General features: G+C 38.1%; 2 protein-coding genes across 2 annotated transcripts in view; one reads left to right on the top strand and one right to left on the bottom strand.

Annotated features, from left to right (window-relative positions):
- Positions 1 to 1,728: 1,728 nt before the first annotated feature.
- Positions 1,729 to 10,072, bottom strand: LOC102000508 (vomeronasal type-2 receptor 116-like). Its single transcript, XM_026778416.1, is given in 6 exon segments — positions 1,729 to 2,504; positions 4,512 to 4,686; positions 6,896 to 6,964; positions 8,252 to 8,330; positions 8,332 to 9,087; positions 9,822 to 10,072. Coding segments are annotated over 6 exon segments (2,034 nt in total). The 5' UTR covers positions 10,001 to 10,072.
- A 4,514-nt stretch (positions 10,073 to 14,586) lies between these two features.
- Positions 14,587 to 21,175, top strand: part of LOC101997929 (bile salt sulfotransferase 2-like) — a 77,275-nt gene continuing 70,686 nt past the window's right edge. Inside the window, exons 1-3 of the mRNA XM_005371918.1 lie at positions 14,587 to 14,851; positions 15,912 to 16,120; positions 17,474 to 17,600. Coding sequence (XP_005371975.1) covers positions 14,719 to 14,851; positions 15,912 to 16,120; positions 17,474 to 17,600 — 469 coding nt within the window. The 5' untranslated portion in view covers positions 14,587 to 14,718. The remainder of the gene's footprint in view (positions 14,852 to 15,911; positions 16,121 to 17,473; positions 17,601 to 21,175) is intronic.

The following is a 21,175-nucleotide window of genomic DNA, read 5'->3' as shown; positions in this document are numbered from 1 at the left end:
GAGTGATCCATCTGCCTTCTCTTGGGCTCTTTTCTTTCCGTTTATTTTGCTCAATTATTTTTTTGTTTTAACCAAGTATATGTTTGTTTAATTGTTTCCTAGAAACATGTTTGTTTTCTAATGAGAGACAAAGTGGGTCTGGATTCAGATGGGAAGGAAGGTGGGAAGGAACTTGGTGGATTGGGGGGGGGGTGAGAAACCAAAATCATGGCATATTGTGCAAGGGGAAAAATTCTAATTCAATAAAAAAGAAAAACAAAGGCAAAGATGGGGGAACTTTGGGGAATGGGATGGTTGGTATAAAGAAAGGGTGGATATGGGAGCAGGGAAGTATATATCTTAATTAAGGGAGCCATCTTAGGGTTGGCAAGAGACTTGACCCTAGAGGGGCTCCTAGGTGTAACAGGGAGATGCCCCCAGTTAATTCCTTGGGCAGCTGAGAAGAGGGAACCTGAAATGGCCGTATCCTATACCATACTGTTGAATATCTTGTATATCATCATAGAACCTTCATCTGGCAATGGATGGAGATAGAGACAGAGACCCACATTGTAGCACTGGACTGAGCTCCCAAGGTCCAAATGAGGAGCAGAAGGAGGGAGAACATGAGCAAGGAAGTCAGGACCGCGAGGGGTGCACCTACCCACTGAGAGAGTGGAGCTGATCTATTGGGAGCTCACCAAGGCCACCTGGACTGGGACTGAAAAAGCATGGGATAAAACCAGACTCTGTGAACATGGCCGACAATAAGGGCTGATGAGAAGCCAAGGACAATCTCACTGGGTTTTGATCCTACTGCATGTACTGACTTTGTGGGAGCCTAACTAGTCTGGATGCTCACCTTCCTAGACCTGGATGGAGGGGGGAGGACCTTGGACTTCCCACAGGGCAGGGAACCCTGACAGCTCTTTGGACTGGAGAGGGAGGGGGAGAGGAGTGGAGGAGGGGGAGGGAAATTGGAGTCTGGGAGGAGGCAGAATTTTTTTTCAATAAAAAAATAAATAAATAAAATAGTGTCTAATTGCAGTCTTTGTAAAAATCTTTCATTAAAGAAATTTCATTTAATTTCATCTGTGTGTTTGTGTTTTGATTGTATCATTATATGCATGTGTTTATAGGTTCCTTGAGCGTGAAAAGAGAGCATTGATTTCTTGGAGCTACTGTTACAGGTGGGTATAAATTATATTTAATGAGGGCTGTGTATTCTGCAAGGGCACTTTTCAAGAGCAATATGTGGTTTTTGTCTGCTGAGACATCTCTCCACTTTCTACAATAGTTTGTTTATCAAACAACCCCTCTTTCTCCTAAGTTCTACTCCTGTAACTCCCAGGATGCATCAGGATTCTCTAGTCTTCTTCCTATAAGTGGTAGCACTGTTTTGTCTTCATCTGTAAACATGAATTGACAAGTTTACTCAATTTTCTCTCAATACTCCATTGCTGCCACAGTCCTACATTCACTAAGATATCAAAAAGAAGTCTCTGAGTTTATTTCAGTCTTACTCTATATTAGAGAAGAAAAGAACCTTTACACTCTGAACTAATGTTCAATATCCAAGTCTTATAAAATAAATATCTGAGTGGAAGATTATAAAAGAAAATGTAGAGAAAAGTAATATACATGAAATTGATGAATATAATTGGAAGTAACTTCTTAGAAAGTCACTACCTAATGCATACAAATATTATGTCCTTGTAGGTGGTTCTCTACCAGCATTATATTTGTCAGTTAAAAATTATGAAATATGAGTTCAGGAAGTTGTTTTCTTTTTAACTTTTGAAGAGAATTTCTCTCTGGTCTTAACAAAATTATGTAGCACTTAGGAACAAAGATGCATCCCAGCAGACCTGCACTGGAGGCTAAGATGATAAAGACCTCCACAGCCACCATGACCTTTCCCTTTGTACTGTGGCAGACAGGGAAAAAAGTGACCCAGACACTACAGAACAACAGCATACTGAATGTCAAGAACTTAGCTTCATTAAATGTATCAGGGAGATTTCTTGCCAAGAAAGCCACAGTGAAGCTCCCTAAAGCAAGGAAGCCTAGGTATCCTAAGACACAATAGAATGTAGTAACTGAGCCCTTGTTACACACAATGATGATGTGGCCTTGTTCACTCTTGGCATCAATTTCAATAAACAGAGGAGAAACTCCCAGCCAAATTGCACAGAGAATAATTTGGATGATGGTGCAGATGGGAATGATATAGTTAGGTGCCCCTGATACCAGGAGCCACTTCATCCTTCTTCTGGGAGCAGTGACTTTGAAAGCCAAAACCACAGTAATTGTTTTAGCCAACACAGTGGAAACAGTCACAGTGAATACAACTCCATATGTTGTTTGCTGCAGGATACAGGTGGCTGAGCTGGGATAGCCAATGAAGAGCAAGGAAGACAGGAAACAGAAGATGAGGGAGACCAACAGGATGTAGCTAAGAATGAGGTATTTGGCCTTCACAATGGGAGTATCTTGGTGTTTCACAAAGACCCCAAGAATCAGAGCTGTGAATGCAGACAAACACAAGGCCATGCAGGACAGAGCCAACCCTAAGGGGTCATCAAAGGACAGAAAGATCACATCTTTTTGGAGGCAGTGGTTCTGCTCTGTGTTGGCATATTTTATTTATAGTATTGTGACAATATTCATTGCTACTGTGTACAAAAGTCTTTAGGACACCTGTCTTTCTGATGTAGGTGGGTCTTCTTTCTATGTATTGCTTTCATTGGTTAATTAATAAAGAAACTGCTTAGCCTGATAGGTCATAACATAGGTGGGTGGAGTAGACAGAACAGAATGCTGGGAAGAAGGGAAGTGAGGCAGGTGCCATAGCTCTCCTCTCCGAGATGGATGCAGGTCAGAATCTTCCCGGTAAGCCACCACCTCATGGTGCTACACACATTAATAGAAATGGATTAATCAAGATGAGAGAGTTAGACAGTAAGAGGCTAGAGCTAATGGGCCAAGCATTGTTTAAATGAATACAGTTTCCATGTAATTATTTTGGGTAAAGCTAGCCAGGAGCCAGGCCGCAGCCCGCAACTCCTCATCACTACATCTTTTTCTATACCTTATGTCCACATTTATCCTCACCTTACCTATAAATTGGAACCCTGGAAATTGGAAGACATAGTGTTGCCTCATATTTAGCTGTTTCTAGTAATTTTACCCACAATTTCTATTCTTTAGTCACCTGATATCCTACAATGACATCAGTCTCAAAACTTTCTGGAAACCTTGAATGTATGTAGATAACATCTATTTCATCATCTGAAAAGCTCTTTATTATGCTTTTATTGCAGCATTATGTTACAGCCCTGAATTAACATCTTCATGTTGTTTTCCCCACTCACCTGTAAGCTAAATGACAACACAAAATATTACCCATTTATCAACTGCTGTATAAACATTTGCATAGCATCACACAATATATTATTTACCATCCCAATGATGGTAAATATCTGTCTTTGTTAGCAATGTTTGTGGGCGGTGGCAAGATCAAGTATTGTAGAAGTCATGACTTCAGTGACAGCTGGGAAGACTCAAGAGTTCTTATAGCTCTTGCAGAGGACAAATGTTTGTACTCAGCATCCATGTGGAAGCTTATACTGAATATAACTAAAGTTCTAGGGGCTTCTATGCACTATTTTGATGCCACAATCTCCTGCAGATAGATTATTCACAGAACACATACATACATTCAAGAAAGATAAATAAATAAACAAATATTTGAAAATACTCGTGACTACAACCTAGTGTGTGTGTGTGTGTGTGTGTGTGTGTGTGTGTGTGTGTGTGTATAATCTTTAAAGGGATATAATCATTGAGACAGATACACTATAAAATTGTGCACAAGGCTGTTTGATTTTTGAAAACACTTTCTTTTAGAAAATATAGTCAGCAATGATTTTATGAGTCAAAGATGTATGTGAAGGCACAGGTTATTTATAAGCACGTAATTATTGATGATCATACACTTGTAAAGACAAAATTAGAAAAGGAATAGGTTTTATTATTGCTGTGACAGAACCACAGACCTTAGTAGGTCTCCAGATTGCAGCTCAGCTGATTCCATTATAGAAGCACCATACCAGACTGTAATACTAAGTACATAGACAGCACCATCTGAAAAACTAAAATAAAGACCTAATGCATCATAGGCCTTGAAGTTCTGGGAAAGTCTCAAGATGTACTAACCTTACTTTTGAGCTTCTGTTGATATTCCTCTGACTGAACGTTCTTGTTAACTGAAGTATCTTAGCCCAGAACATGGTTCTTGAGCTTAAAAGCTCACCTTGAGAAAGGCTCAATGCTGTACTGGGGTCCTAAATACCCAGTGTAATTGTCGACTAGCTAATAAAGACATTATTTAGCTTAACTGTATGTTTAAATAGTCTTCTCTGGTGAAGACTACACATCAGTGCAGCTCCTTTCCAGGCCCCTTCCATGTCACAATGTGGACAGAGGAAGAGAGTCAATCTGGAGGATTTCTCTCTGCAGTAATTACTTACCTGTCTTGTTGGAAACCTCATTTTCTGGGCAAGGAACACAATCAAAACAGCAGGCTGCTATGCCTTCCTGATAAAATATTCTGAACCCAGGATGGCAATCAACACTGCACAGAGAGGAAGGCATCTGAAGAAAATCAGACAAATCAGGAGTTTTCCTACTCCTTAATAGGCCACACTTGAATATATGAAAACAAATTGATAAAAAGTTGAGTGCTTCCAAACTACTAAAAATTCAGGAAGGCCTAGCAGTAGATGATGTGTGACCACTGTAATGCCTGAAGTGTATACCCCACCCACACATTTGCTGGTTATTTTTTGTCAGCTTGACACAAAGCAGAGTCACAAGAGACAAAGTGAAACTTAATTGTGAAACTATCTCCATCTTACTGTCCTCTGATCACATTGGTGAAATGTTTTCTGAATTGCTCATTGATTCTATGAAGCACCAACACACCTGGTCCCATTTCTGAATTTGTATTTGTAAGTTTTGATACATTTCTAACCTTTGACTTTTTGTCTAGTGGTCTAATATAGTTTATACATTTCTTTGGCCTCTTGTGTATGTCTTAATATTCAGTCTGAAACAGTTCTTCAAGTATCTTCCATAGTAATGATCTGGTAGCTATGTATTCCTGCACCATTACAAGTTTTTCCATCTTCCTTAAGTCATGAAGGATACTTTTGCTGGGTATAGTAATTGAAGTTCAAGCAGTTTTGTCTCTAACTGCTTGAAACATATCATTATATTACTTTTTTAAAATCTTGTTTTGTTTTTCAAGACAGGGTTTCTCTGTGTAGCTTTGATGCCTGTTCTGGAACTAGTTCTTGTATACCAGGCTGTCCAAGAACTCACAGAGATCAACCTGTCTCTGTTTTCCAAGTGTTTTTTGATTAAAGGCATGTGCCACCACCATTTTTAATGTGTCTATGAAGAAAGCTACTGTTATCTTGCCAAGATATATTCTGGGTTATTTTGTTTGTTGTTTTTCTGTGAAGGTATGCTAGATATAGATAAAGACATTTTCTTAACTTTTTATATGATTGTCTAAATTATGAGTGCTGGGATTAAAGGCATGTGCACCATCCAGCTGATTTTCTGGAACTTTATGACCATTATTCTTTCAAGACTTTGTTTGATATGTCACTGAACTCCCTGTCACTTTAGCATTTGTCTCTGCATTGTTATTTGCATATCTGGAGTGCAGCACATGGTGGATTGTTTTTAGTCTTCCCTATCTTTATGACTGATGTTTTTGTAATGTTTAAGTTAGGCCTGGTAGAAGCAGGCTTGTGATTTCAGTGCTCTCCTCTGATCTGGTGATACAATTCAGTAGCTAAACACTCAGCCCACTTCTTCTGTTCTCTGAATATACTTTTCTCATCACTGTGAAAATATAATATTAACTGATGATTTAACTCTATTTGGACAACCTGAGATACCACTTCAGATTAAGTCTACAGACTTTCCTGAAGTTATAGCCTTTCAAATTTCAACACACAACATTGTAGTAGGCTAAATAGTTCAAATACTATAAAATGTCACACATCAGATTCTATACCTGTAATATTCACAGGAACACATAATGGTATATTTTATTCACAAATTTCCTCAAAGAAAATTTTTTATGACTATGAGTACCTATCTGACCAAACAAGTAAACAATTTTTTTTATTTCTTTGATTGTTTGAAGAAGTTAAAAAAGAATTAAGGTGCAAAGAAAGGAATGCTCTTCTAGTGAGGGACCCCTTCAGAAACTATGAATTAGGGTGGGGGAGGTGACTCAGCAATCAATAGTACCTGCTGTTCAATCCTCCATTCCTACACTTAAACTCAAATTGTCTTCAATTCCTGGGAATCTTAATCCCTCTCCTGGCATTCTCAGCTACCTCATATTCATATGGAACATAGATATATACACACAAAATATCCATATATATAAAATGTCTAAAAACAACATTGTAATTAATGAAATATCTAGGTGGACCATGAAAATGCTAATGTATCATTAGAGATGTTGGCAATTTATGACCTCCTGGTTAAAGTACTTGAATAAAATTGTACAATAAAAATAAATGTCTTGTATATATGTTCTCTGTTCCAAATTTTTCCTTACAAATAGCTTCAATCTTTTCAGCATCTGATTAGAGGTTCAGCAGAAGAGAAGGAAAGCAAAGTAATCAGAATTGTACCAAAAGAATAACTGATAACTTGACTGGAAATATTACCAAACATTGGTTACATCTAGTTTTATATTTGTTTACAAATCAGAGAGGTTCTGATATAATAAAAATGCATCAAATACACACCTTAGATTTTCAAAGAATTACTAAAATATATTTTTAAAAAGTGAAGAGAAGAAACTTGGTCTAGAAGTCTAAAATTCTTTCTGGTTCATATTTATTGCATCTCCAACAGGATTAATAAAGTGAGTTTTCTTCAGAAATGGGTGAACCTGAAAGACAAACAACATCCAATAGTCTGTATATTCATTCTTTAAGTCAGAAAATCTGTTCTGATTTCATCTTAATGCAACTTTACTGAAGATGCCCAATGGAGAAGACTAAATGAAAGCATGTGAATAAATAAAATCATTGTGTTCCTAGAATTTTAGTTCTCTCAGAGGAAATCATCAAACACAAGCACAGAAATACACATAAACATAAAACACTTCCACAAAGACACCCATACAGAGGCACATAAATAATACAGTTAAAGACATTCATACACATAAATACCAACTAACACACTAACACACACATATATACAAATATAAGCACTCAAATACACTGACACAGAAACACACATAGGAGCATATAGACACAAATACAAACACAACATAACAGAGACATACAGATACAATCATTCACAAAGAAAGATATGTACAGACAACAAATGTATGCTTTTATCCACAGGCACACAAACACACACATGAGAGGGATACTCATACATGCACATTAACACATCTATAAACACACACATATATAGGCACAGAAACAAATATAGACACTCACAAAGACACAGTACACATAAACAGAAACATATACAAAGACATACATAATGTTAGATATATACACATACTCATACACACAGGCATACAGGTAGGATTTGAACTGAAATTCAGCACTATTTCCTATTATTACTTTCAGAGAATCAAGAGAATGAAGTCCTCAGAGCCAACAGTGGGGTCACATTCAAATGAGAATACTTATGTAAACCATCCCCTATAATGATCAGAATATATATGACAATTCAAGAAGAATGTCACAGCTTGGGGTGGTAGCACAGTCCCTTAAACCCAGCAGTCTGGAGGCAAAGGTGGGTAGAACTCTTTCAAGGCCAACCTTAAATGTATAGTGTGTTTCAGGAGATCCAGAGCTACATAGTGAGACACTGTTTCCAAAACAAAATAAAAAAACAAGGTCTCATCTTATAAGAATTTTATGAAAAAAAAGATTGATTCTGTTTGTGATGTTGGAACAGGTATGACAATGTTGAGGTCATCTGTAACAAAACCCCAATAGTCATTGAAAAATTCTGTTTTCAACTCCACTGCCTTTGTCTAAAGGTTTTTAAGCACATCTGGATTTACTTTGGCAGGAAAAAAAAGTGTTCAGAAATTTGTATATATTGGTAAAGATTTTCTTAGGCTTCTTGAATTAAGCTACTAGGTGTAATATTATATATATTACAGAATATAATATTGATGACATCAAATACCATCCATTGGAAGATACTGCACCTCTGAGCAGTCAGAATCCAGTGTTCTCCCACTGTTGATTGGCTGGTTTTCTGCTTGATGAAGAAGCATCTCATGGAGGCATGGAATACACAGCATTATATACATCATAACTGTCATCACTCAAGGCCATGTCAAACCTCTGTAGCATTAACCATTCCAGTGAGGCATTCAATGAGCAGTTCTCCAGTTTCTTACACCTAGACGTTAAGGCATCACAGCTAAAGTACATCCACCCCAGTCTTGCCAAAAAACTGTCTGTGTATTTTGAAGGGTTAAATATCTGAATATAATTTTTAAAACCAGAAATCTCAGCATGGTGGTGTACAAAAGTAAGGGTCCCATGGAATGAGTCAAGGGTGAAGTCTCTCTTACTTGTAATGACATGCCACTGTGAAGTGGTGAACCATAGTTTCTGTATACCCTGCAATTTCCACATTATAAAACACACAGCTAGAGTACTATCTGTGTCACCATAAATGATAACATTTGTGGATGATGTCATGATTTGGTTGTTATACACTTCAGCTCTTGAGATGTATAAATGTGTGTTGCCTGGGATCATGATCACAAAGGCTAAGCAAACTCTTTTGGGTTCCATTTCTCCTCTCAGATCTGAGAGAAATTGGTTACCTTGGTCATTATCTGAGAGTGCCAGACCAACCCAGTTCCAACTGAAGTGAAGGATCAAAGAGACCATGGCCAGGGGCAGAAATGTGTCCTTGGAGGCCATCTGATACAGATAGGGAAATTGTTCACTATCACTCAGGATAGGATTGAAAGGTCCATAGGTGAGCTGGAGGACATAAAACACAAGGAGCATCATGAGATAGAGAATTGTCAGAAATATCAGCGGAAATCCTGTAGTGTGTAAAGCACAAGTTTGAAATGACATGAAGAGAAAGCTTTCCATATTATTACAGTTAAACTACACTTCTAGGAACCTGCAAAACCACTTTTCTACAAATTGTTCAAGAAAAATCCCAATGACTTTTAATTCTTATTCTCAACTATTTATCAAACAATTAATTGTGAATGTCACATTGAGTTCCTGATTAATTACCCTTAAACTACATGGATTTACATGTATGTGAAGTTCATTTCTCCCTTTGTAGTTATAGGCTGCTCCCTTTTTCCCAACTTCTCAGACCCTACATAATTACATAGAAACTATATTAAATGTAATACTCTTTGGCCAATAGCTCAAGCATATCTAGCTAGCTCTTACATCTTAAATTAACCCATTCCTATTATTTTACATTTTACCTCAAGGCTCATGGTTTACTGGCAGGTTCCTGTGTGTCTGTCTCCTGAAGAAGTTACTTGGCATCTCAATGACTCCACCTATTCTCTCTCTACACCTCTGTTTAGGTTTCCCACCTGGCTTTACTCTGTTAAGCCACTGACTGAAAGCAGCTTTATTCATTAACCAATAAAAGCAAGACATACAGAAGGACTCCCAAATCACCCCTTATAAACTCCTTAGCATCAGGTTATGCCAACTAAGGAGAAAGATTCCAGATATTCCCACCCAAACAACCTCACCTGTGGATATTTGCAGAGCTGTACAAATGGTGTCAGGCTCACAAATGTTGCTAACATTGGTCCTGTAATCACTACTTGACATTTGGTCTCATCTTCACCGATGTAGTTAGGTAGAAGACTATGTCTTTTTGCAACAAAATTTATGAAATTTTGAAATGCCTTTTTACCACCATAATTGTTAGTGAAGAAGTAAAATATTAGAGACATATTTGGTAAAAGATACGGATTTCTGCTGATTTCTTCTACAGCAAAAACCAAGAGCAGAACAAACTGGTAATTTTGAGATGGTATTCTGAAAATAAAGGTACAAGATTTATTATAGATAAGGCTCAGTATATGAATGCTTGTAGTTAGTACAAGAACTATCCTGCATTCAATGTCATTTTTAGATAAATCTCAACAAATTCCCCTGTGCTATAAGGTGGGAAAGACATGAGATGCATGGGAGCTTGAAAAAACCTAAGAATTTGATGAGAGTGGATGTTATAAATGTGTTCTTGTCAACCTTGACAAGAGAATTTCACCTTGGCTCTATAAGTACTAGATATACATTGATAAAAGATAAGTGTGTTTATCTGTATGTGTGCTTCAGAATGCAGTTCTCATGGAGGTCAGAAGGAGAATCTGGAACTTTCACAGTTGGAATTCTAAGTAGTTTTGAGGTGCCTGCAAACATGAGTGGTTAAAACTGAAGTCAGGTTCTTTGACAGAACAGTAAATGCTCTTAAGTGCTGACCCACATCTACAGCCCTAGTTTATTACTTCTTTATATATTCTAGATATGCTTCAGTCTAGTATAGCCAGTAGATAATTTTCCATCCATTTGTAATTTGTCTCTCACCTTGCTCATAATTTCTTTGAATGCAAACAAAATTAATTTTATGCAATCATACTTGTTAATTTGTGTTCTTAATTCATGAGTTATTCGATGAATATTTCCTCAATGCTTGCTTTATCAGTTTCATGGTTTGGGGACTTAAACCAAAATCTTTGATCCATTTGGACTTGATTTTGGAACAGGATAATGGTTTGAGATACTTCTTTTCAACCTCTGGATGGCAGTTTTTGCACTAGAATTTGTTGAACAGGCTGTCTCTTCTCCGTTGTACATATGGAGGAGAGATCGACTATTATTAAATTGTATTTTTCCTGTAGTATATTTTGGTAGTGTTTCTCTCTTCTTCCAGATTCTTCCAGGTCCTCTCCAACTCTCCTCCCACCTACCTTTATATTTTATATTCTTTTTCTCTATTCCTTTCTTTTAAAAAAGGAGAAAAAGGCCAAAATATCACAAGAATGAAAACCAAAATGAAGATCAAAAAACAAATAGACACCTAATAGAAGATAAAGTTGAAAGTAGCCTTGAACACATTGACACAGGAGACCACTTCCTGAATATAACACCAATAGCACTGAGTTAGGCAATTAATAAATGGAACCTCCTGAAACTGGGAAGCTTTTGTAAAGCAAAGGACTCAGTCAACAAGACAAAACAGCAATCTACAGAATGGGAAAAAATCTTCAGCAACCTCTCTTCTGACAGAGGGCTGATCTTCAAAATATAAAAGAACTCAAGCAACTAGATACCAAAGTATCAAATAATCTAATTACAAAATGGGCTACAGATTTAAACAGAGAACTCTCAACAAAGGAATCTCTAACAAATGAAAGACAAGTAAGTAACTACTCAACATCCTTAGCCATCAGGAGAATGCAAGTCAAAATGACTTTGATATTCCAGCTTACCCTAATCAGAATGGCTAAACACTAATGACAGATTATACTGAAGAGGATGCAGAGTAAGGGGACTACTTTTTCATTGATGATGGGAGTGCAAACTTAGACAGCCACTTTTGAAATCAGTATGGTGGTTTCTCAAAAAAATTGGGAATCAAATTACCTCACAACCAAGAAATATCACTATTGAATATACTAATATTCAAAGGATGCAGACCCATACCACAAGGACACTTGCTCAACTATGTTCATAGCAGCATTATTTATAATAGCCAGAACTTGGAAACAATCTAGATGTCCCTCAACCAAAGAATGGGTAAAGAAAAGGTGGTATATTTATACAATGGAGTACTACTCAGTGATTTAAAAAAAAACAATGGCATTTTGAAATTTACAGGCAAATGGATGGAACTAAAAAAACATCCTGAGTGAGGTAACCCAGACATAGAAAGACAAACACAGTATTTACTCACTAATAAGTGGATATTAGCATAAAATAAAGGATAATCAGCCTACAGTCCACAACCCCATAGAAGACAGGAACACTAATGCATGGATCCTTGGGAAGGGGAAGTAGACAAGATCTCCTTAGTAAATTGGCAGCATGTGGGTAAAGAGAATGTGTGGTAGGGGAGCAGGAAGGGAAGAAGGGGAGCAGGGAGGAGAACATGAGGAATTGGAAAGATTGAGTTAAGGACAGGGATGGAGGGCCAGAAAAGGGATACATTGAAAGAGGGAGCCACTATAGGGTTAGTGAGAAACTAGGCTCTAGGGAAACTCCCAGGAAACCATAACAATGACCCAGGCTAAGAATCTCAGCAATAGTGGGGAGGGCACCTAAAATGTCCTTCCCATGTAATCAGATTGATGACTACCTTAATTGTCATCATAGAACCTTCATCCAGTGACTGATGGAAACAGATGCAGAAATCCACAGCTAAGCACTGGGTTGAACTCCTGGAGTCCAGTCACAGAGAAGGAGGAGTGATATTATGAACAAACGGGTCAAGACCATGATGGGGACACCCACAGAAACAGCTGACTTGAGCTCATTGACCCTGGATTGACAGCTGGGGAACAAGCATAAAACCTAACTAGGACCTCTGAATGTGGATGACAGATGTGTGACATGGGCACTTTGTTAGGACACTAACAGTGGAACCAGTATTTATCCCTAGTGCATGACCTGTCTCTTTGGAGCCCGTTCCCTTGGAGGGATACCCTGATCAGGCTAGCTACTAGGAGAAGGGAAAGACCTTGGTTCTGCCTCAAGTGAAGTGGCAGACTCATGGGAGGCCTCACTCTCTGAGGAGTGGATGGTAAGTGGGGTGTGGTGGGGAGAAGATGGGAGGAGTGAGAAGATGAGAGGGAGAGTGAACTGGAAGTGGTATGTAAAATCTTTCTATTTTACATACCATTCCCAGTGGTTTCACTGGTCTCATTGAAATTTGATGTACCATGGCTCACTGGTATCCATGGGGTACCCACATTTTTCTGAAGATAAGCAATGGAGGAAGAGTGAATTGTGGGGGTGGAAGATAGAGGAGGGGGAACTGGGAAGAAAGTAGGAAGAGGAAGCTTTGGTAGGATGTAAAAACATGACATAAATAGAAATATAATAATAAATATGAAAAGATAAAACAAATAGACCAAAGAAGCAAAATAACATGAAAGTCTACAAAAAAATCAGTCCATTTGTGTTGTCCAACTACTTCTGTTCATATGTATCAGTGCTGTTGTGTCTGAAAGGAACCTCATTTTCGATAAAGGAGCTAAAAGTATACAATGGAAGAAAGAAAGCATCTTCAACAAATGGTGCTGGCACAACTGATGTCAACCTGTAGAAGAATGAAAATTGACCCATATCTATCACCATGCACAAAACTCAAGTCCAAATGGATCAAAGACCTCAATATCAGTCCGAGCACACTGAACTTGATAGAAGAGAAATTGGGAGGTACCCTACAACAGATGGGCACAGGCGATCTCTTCCTAGGTATAACCCCAGCAGCACAGACAAGAAGAATCTTTTCTGATGAGAGTTGAGTGATATACTGATCAATGAACATAGCAGTATGTCATTATGATTCCATTTATTGCTGTGTTCCTTATACAAAATAATAGTTCTAACTTTCTCTTATGTCTTTAACATATTTAGTCTCAAGTTCTTGGAAACTCCAGCCATGTCAGGTATGAGTTCCATTTCATGAAGTGGACTTTAAATCCAGTCAGAAAGTGGCTGGTTACACCCCTAATATTTATGTCATTATTGCACTTGTGTATCATGCAGGCAGACCACCACTGTAGATTGATGAGTCTGTAGTTGGATTGGTGGATACTTTTCTTCTCTGGTAGAATGCAGAATACCTTCCAGTCCCAAAATTGCAAGTCAGTGGTTGTGATGAAGGCTTTAGTATTAGAAGGCCAGATGTGCTGGTGCATGCTGGAAATCAACATTCTTGGGAAATCAGAGGAAGAAGATAAGCTCATTGCTATTCTTACCTACACAGCATATTTGGGGCCTGTTTTGACATTATGACTCCATCTACCCCCAAAAGAGGGAGATATGTCATAACAGGTAAAGTTTCTCTTCAAGTCTGGGAAACTTATTGAAATAATTGTGGTCATTTGATGGTGGAAGAAGATACCTAAGATTAAAAGGTTGTTATCTTACTTCTGTATACTAGTCTCAGGATATGCATATGAAGGGGATATATACACTTATGAGCCCACATATATTGGTAATCCATTTATATTTGTAAAATGTTTTAATAAATTTCCAGGGACATCATATGAATACATTGAAAACTGAGTGCATGGGCTTTTGACCCTACTGTCATTGTGTTGAAGGTGACTTATCTCATTAGAAATCCCAGAGATGCTCTTGTATCAGGCTATCACTTCTGGTGTGCTACAAATTACATTATGAGTTTCTACTTTGCAGCCATGAACTCAGACTCACAAATGTTGCAGAATGATCTCTGAATGAGTTCACAGTTTTGCAATGCAACCTTTGAGTGTAGGTCAAAGTATCTGTTTTTTTCCCTATCAATAGATACTTTCATAACAAACTGTGTGGTGTTCATGACTTTTTGCCTGCACTAAAAATCTTACATAACAGCATTTGCTATAAGTTTCACAGGTGGCCAAGGCTGGATTCCTCACAGCACCACAAGAAGCTCTTTACAATGTCAGACTATAATTGGTTTGAAGGAATACCTTTCCGTACCATCATGTTTAAAAAAGAAATTATTGAAGAGATTCGTAATAACTTTGTGATGAGAGATGAAGACACAGTCATAGTGACTTACCCCAAATCAGGTAAGGAGCATTAGCGAGAATGGTCATGACTGTCTGAGGAAGATTAGGATTTTGATCCTCATTCATCTGGGTCATGAGCAGAATGCCATATAAATCTTGTGGGTGGCACAGAGAACTGTGAGAACATTTCTACTCAGAGTAATACCTCTAGCCTGACCTGTGTCTTCAGAGGATCACCTAAGGCACTAGTTCAAAGACAGTAGTTCCTAAGGAAGACTCTGGAATTGGTCTGTCTCTGTAGGGAAGAGAGAGGGGAAATGGAGAGCAATGAGATGAAAGAGAAGAATTAGCATCAAGAGATAACATCATGGATGTAAGGATATGTGAAACAGAGTGCAGTGTTGGGAAAAATTAGCAGAGACCTTTTCCAGATAGTGGAAAGAGGCTGGAAATTAAAAGGGCTAACAATTGGCAGCATGGGGGTTTGGAGGAGGGATTTTTGGCAGATTATGGAAGCACTGAACATTGGGTAAATATTCAACTGCTGACACTGAAAGAGCAATAACATGGAAAATCCAAGGACAGTGGGAAAGCAGGAAAAGGATTCAGACAGGAGCCCAGAAAAATGAAGCTTAGAAACATCCATTGAAAAATGAGCAGATACATATAAATACAAGTGTGTGTGGTAAATAAAAACAAAGAGATTTATTCACCTTAAAAAGTAGTGCTAAGGCACACACTGTAGCATGGATACATCTCAGTGGGATGGTATTAAATGAAAGGAGCCAATCTCAAAGGGCAGTTGATATGACTCCACTCTGGGAAATATTTGGGATAATCTACTTCACTGCACCAGAATATAGAATGATGACAGCCAAAGACTGGAGGGGATGTTCAGTAGTCAGGGGGTGTTTATAGAGTATACTGCCAGTTTTGGAAGATGATGCAGTGGAAATGTGCTGGATGAATATGTTTTGTAATTACACCATGTGGACATTGTGAATACCACAGGTCTGTGTACCTGGAAAGAGCTACACTGTAAATTGCATGCTTGTATATTCTACTAGAGGCTTGCTCATAATTACAGTTGAAATGGCCATCACTTTTCCTTCTTCTTCAGGAACTCACTGGCTGATTGAGATTGTCTGCTTGATTCAGACCAAAGGAAATCCCAAGTGGATCCAATCTGTGCCTATCTGGGAACGCTCACCCTGGATAGACACTCAATTAGGATATCAAATAATAATCAATAAGGAAGGACCACGCCTCATCACCTCCCACCTTCCCTTCCATCTTTTCCCCAAGTCTTTCTTCAGTTCCAACGCCAAGGTCAGTGCCCAGTGGTTGATAAGTCTTTGACCAAATGCCCTTTGAACTTAAGCTCCACTGAAAGACACTGTAGTTCTTGCTGAAATGCAGTCTGACTGTGTACATTGTAGGAAGGATGCTGTGATTGTCATGCACTAGGTGATGCTGATGTGTCCTCTCACCAGACTACATCAGAGTACCAGGATGTTGACCACCACACAGTGATTCTGGGCAGATTTGGGATAGAAAGTGAAATATCATACTGGAGCCTTCTGGAACTACATATATAAGTCAAGCCGAATTCAAACATTAGTGTACAGTGGATAGTATTCTTTTGCTGTCACCAAAGTCAATTAGCTAATATTAATTCTACAAAAGTCCCACCTCCTGTGGGAGAATTACCCAAGGCAGAATTGTTCACAGGGGAAACAGGCTAGTCATGAAGATTGTTCAACTGTCATGTGTCATTTGTACCCACTCTATTTTGTTGTTTGGATATCTATTGAGATCTGTAGTCACAGTAATCTCCCATGTCACTGACAGAGGCTCTCCCCAAGGGATCAGAGATATCCAATCATGGATCCTTTTCACTAAGAAAGTTTTCAAAAAGTGCCTTCACTGGGTAGTCTAAAAACATCTTATGCTTAAACTTCAAATACAAACTTAGAAAAATAATCTGTCTTAAAAAGGCACAATGAAGTTGTGTTCACTCACCTATATGTATGTGTCTTATCTAGATTTGGTAAACTCTTGGCTAAGGAAATTGATGCCTTAAGAGATGAGTTCTAGAATAATTGATGGAAAATATAAAGTTTCTTTTATTAAAAATGATAGATTTCTCATTTTATACTATAATTACATATGGCATTATACCCTTCCCCTTCCTCCCAATAGGCCCGCTTATATACTCTTTCTCTCTTTCAAATTTGCAGTTTCTTTTTCTATTAATCATTACTACATACATATATGCATATGAATCTATATTTATTCAATACATAATTGCAACCTGCTCAGTCAGTACAGTGATAGTTGTATATATGTTTTCACAGCTAGGTATTTGGTATTGGATAGCCAATAATTGTACTGATTTTACAACTATTGAAGGAGTCTTATTTTCCATTTTGTTTGTTTTTGTTTTGTTTTACACTATTACCAATCTTAGCCATTTTGCTGTTCCATTTTTCTAAATCAAATGAAATTATAAAAGAGGATTCTGACAATAGAAATTTAGCTCTTATACACATATTTTGTCTAAATGAAATTAATGTTTTTAGAAACCCCATGGATATTTGGTTGACATTTCATGCATATTGTGACAGGTAAAAGGTGAGAAATGATTGTATTGACCTTTATTTTCATGTTTTTCCATTTTAGATTCTCTATATCATAAGAAATCCCAGAGATGTTCTTGTGTCTAGCTATTTTTTCTGGGGTAAGACAAATCTTATTAAGAATCCAGAGTCACTGGAAACTTATTTTGAATGGTTCCTCAAAGGAAATGGTGAGTGTCCTGTGAAATATAGAAATTTGGGGATATTTGGAAACTTTTTACAAACAAGGTGAGAGAGATAGCTTAGGCTGATCTTAAACCTTAAACTCTCTATATATCCAGCAATGACCTTGGAACTTGGCTCCTCCTGAATCAACCTCCTGAGTTCTAGTACTAATAAAAGCTACTACCATGCTCTATGTATTTGGTGCTATGTCTCAAAACTATGTGTTATCTAACTTGGCAATATCCCAAGACCTTCAGTACCTTTTTTTGTCATCACATGGCTCCATTTTATTCATTGGCATTCAACTAGTATATGAGTCAAAAGCTTATCATCATTTCAAACCTGATTGTCAAATCTTCATTATCTCATGAACCACCAAAGAACAGGGCACAGCCAGAGCTTCTCCCATGACACATCATTATGGCACTATTTGCAGTTTCTAGTCTTTTCATTACAATGTAGATATTAACATTTGTGGTGGCTCGAATGAGAGATGGCCACACATAGACGCTGGTATTTGAACACTTTTTTACCAGTAGGTGACACTGTTTCAGAAAATTTGTGAGGCACAGCTTTGCTAGAGGAAATACATCATAGAGGGTGAGCTTTGAGAAGTTAAATCCTTAAGCCACTTCCAGTTTCCTCCCTCTGTTTCCTACTTGGGTTTGAGGTGATTAACTCTCAGCTTCTTGTTTCTACAGTTCTGGCTGACATCTCCATCCTTTTGCTTTTTCCTCCCATCATTTATTCTTATCCTCCTATAATCATGCGCCAAAAGTAAGCTCTCCCTTAAGTTGTCTGTGTTCACAGCATTTAATCACAGCAATAGAAAATAACAAATGGAGTTTTCATCCTACCACATTTCTCACTTGTGAATTTTTTTATTCTTTTTCTCATTGCCTTCCCAATACATTAGCCTGACAATCCACCATTTTGCAAAGATGCATTTTTCTAAATATTGTAAATATTATTTTCTTTTTTGATACAAATTATTTTCATAAAAAGGGATTACTTATGCTTTGATTTTATTTTTAACTTTTATTGGTCTATATAAACTATCTATAGTAAAGGGATTGTTTTAATATGACATTTCTGTACATGTGTGGAAGTATTTTGATCATATTCCCACTAACCTCTCTTGTCCTGTTTCCAGCTTTGCTGATCCCCTTCTTCTTAACTAGCTCTCCTTTTTTTATTTTTCAAATTTTTATTTATTTATTTTTACATTGTGAGTAATCTATCTCTGCAACATCTTGTACGTGTGTGTGTATGTATGTATGTATGTATGTATGAATATGTGCATAGCACACATGAATATGAAGGTCAAATGACAATTACTTTTGGGAGTACCTTTTCTCTCTTTAACATGCCACTTCTGGGTATTAAACTCAGGTAGTTAGGCTTAGCAGCACTTGGTTTTTCACCACTGAGCCATCTTGTTGACACCAAGTTCTTATCTTAGAAGACATGTGAACAGACAGATTGGAATACTGACATATGTACCCATCACCTTGATTCATTAATAGAAACCTTAGGGTCAATTGTGATTTATCTTACCAAAAGTTCACTCACTTTTACTTTTCATGGAAATTATTTTTTATTCATTTTACATAGCAACCACAGTTTTTCCTCCTTTCCTTCCTCCCACGTCCCCTTTCCCCCAACCAACCCCTATCCACTCCTCTAAAAGGGTAAGGCCTCCCATAGGGAGTCAACAAAGCCTGGTACATTAAGATGAGGCAAGACCAAGCCCCTCCTTCCTGCATCAAGGCTGAGCAAGGCATCCCACTACAGGGAATGGGCTCCAAAAGTCAGTTCATGCCCCAGGGATAGATCCTGGTCCCATTGCCAGGGGTCCATCCAACAGGCCGAGCTATACAACTGTCAACCTCATGCATGGGGCCTAGTTCAGTCTCATGTAGGCTCCCCAGCTATCAGTCTAGAATCCATAAATTCCAGTGAGCTCAGTTAAGCTGTCTCTGTGGATGTTCCCAGCCTGATCTTGACCCCACACCCAGCTCATATAATTCCTCCTTCCTCTCTTTGACTTGACTCCTGGAGCTCTACATGGTGCTTGACTGTGGATCTCTACATCTGCTTCCATCAGCTACTGGGTGAAGGTTCTTTGGTTAAAGTTAGGGTATTTACAATCTGATTACAGGGGAAGGCCAGTTCAGGCACACTCTATGCTTTTGCTAGGAGTATTAGTTGGAGTTATCCTTATGGTTTCCTTGGAATTTCCCTAGCACCAGGTTTCACTGTAATCACATAATGGCTTCCTCTATCAAGATATCTCTTTCATTGATCTCCGACTAGGTTCCTCCCTCAACTTGATCATTCCATTCCTTCATGTACTCATCCCCCAAACCCCTCCCCTCTACAATATTCCACTTCAGATTTAACCCAGGATATCCCATGTATTTTACCTTCCCAAGACAATCCATGTTTCCCTCTTGGGATCCTGCTTGCTACCTACCTTCTCTAGAGTTGTAGATTGTAGTATGCTTATCCTTTGCTTTACATCTAGTATCTACTTATGAGTAAGCACATGCTGTGTTTGTCTTTCTTGATCTGGGTTACCTCACTCAGGATGATTTTTTTTTCTAGTTCCATTCATTTGCCTGCAAATTTCATGATCTCATTGGTTTTGCAGCTGAGTAATAATACTTCATTAAGTAAATGTACCATATTTTCTTTATCCATTCTTCTCTTGAGGAGCATCTAGATTGTTTCCAGGCTCTGGCTATTATGAATAAAGCTGGTATTAATATAGTTAAGAAGGTGTCCTTGTGGTATGATTGAACATCATTTGGGAATATGCCCAAAAGCGGTAGTACTGGGTGTTGAGTATAAATCACCATACTGATTTCCAAAGCAGCTGTACAAGTTTGCACTCTCACCAGCAGTGGAGGAGTGTTGACCTTACTCCACATCCTCTCCAACATAAACTATCCTCGGTGTTTTTTATCTTAACCATTCTAGCAGGTGTATGACAGTATCTTCGAGTAGTTTTGATTTCATTTCCCTGATGACTAAGGAGGTTGAGCAATCCCTTAAACACCTTTTGACCACTTGAGATTCTTCTGTTCAGAATTCTCTGTTTAGATCTGTACTCCCATTTTTAATTGGATTATTTGGTATTCTGATGTTTAGTTTCTTGGGTTCTTCATGCATTTTGGATATAAATCCTCTGTCAGATGAGGATTTGGTGAAGATCTTTTCCCATTCTGTAGGCGTCGTTTTGAGTTGTTTACTATGTCCTTTGACTTACAGGAGCTTTTCATTTTGAGGAGGTCCCATTGTTTCTCTCGGTATCTGTGCTGCTGGGGTTATATTTAGGAAGTGGTCTCCTGTGCCAATGCATTCAAGGCTACTTCACATTTACTCTTCTATCAGCTTCACTGTGATGGGATATATGATGAGGTCTTTGATCCACTTGGACTTGAGTTTTCTGCATAGCAATAGATATATGTGTTGAAATAAGAGCGGCGGGCTGCATCCCTGGCACCCGGCTGCCCCCACGGCTAGCTTTACCTGAAATAATTACATGGAAACTGTATTCTTTTAAACACCGCTTGGC

The sequence above is a fragment of the Microtus ochrogaster genome, unplaced genomic scaffold, assembly GCF_000317375.1.
Source record: "Microtus ochrogaster isolate Prairie Vole_2 unplaced genomic scaffold, MicOch1.0 UNK139, whole genome shotgun sequence".
Lineage (NCBI taxonomy): Eukaryota > Metazoa > Chordata > Mammalia > Rodentia > Cricetidae > Microtus > Microtus ochrogaster.
This window is presented reverse-complemented; position numbering and strand designations above follow the sequence as displayed.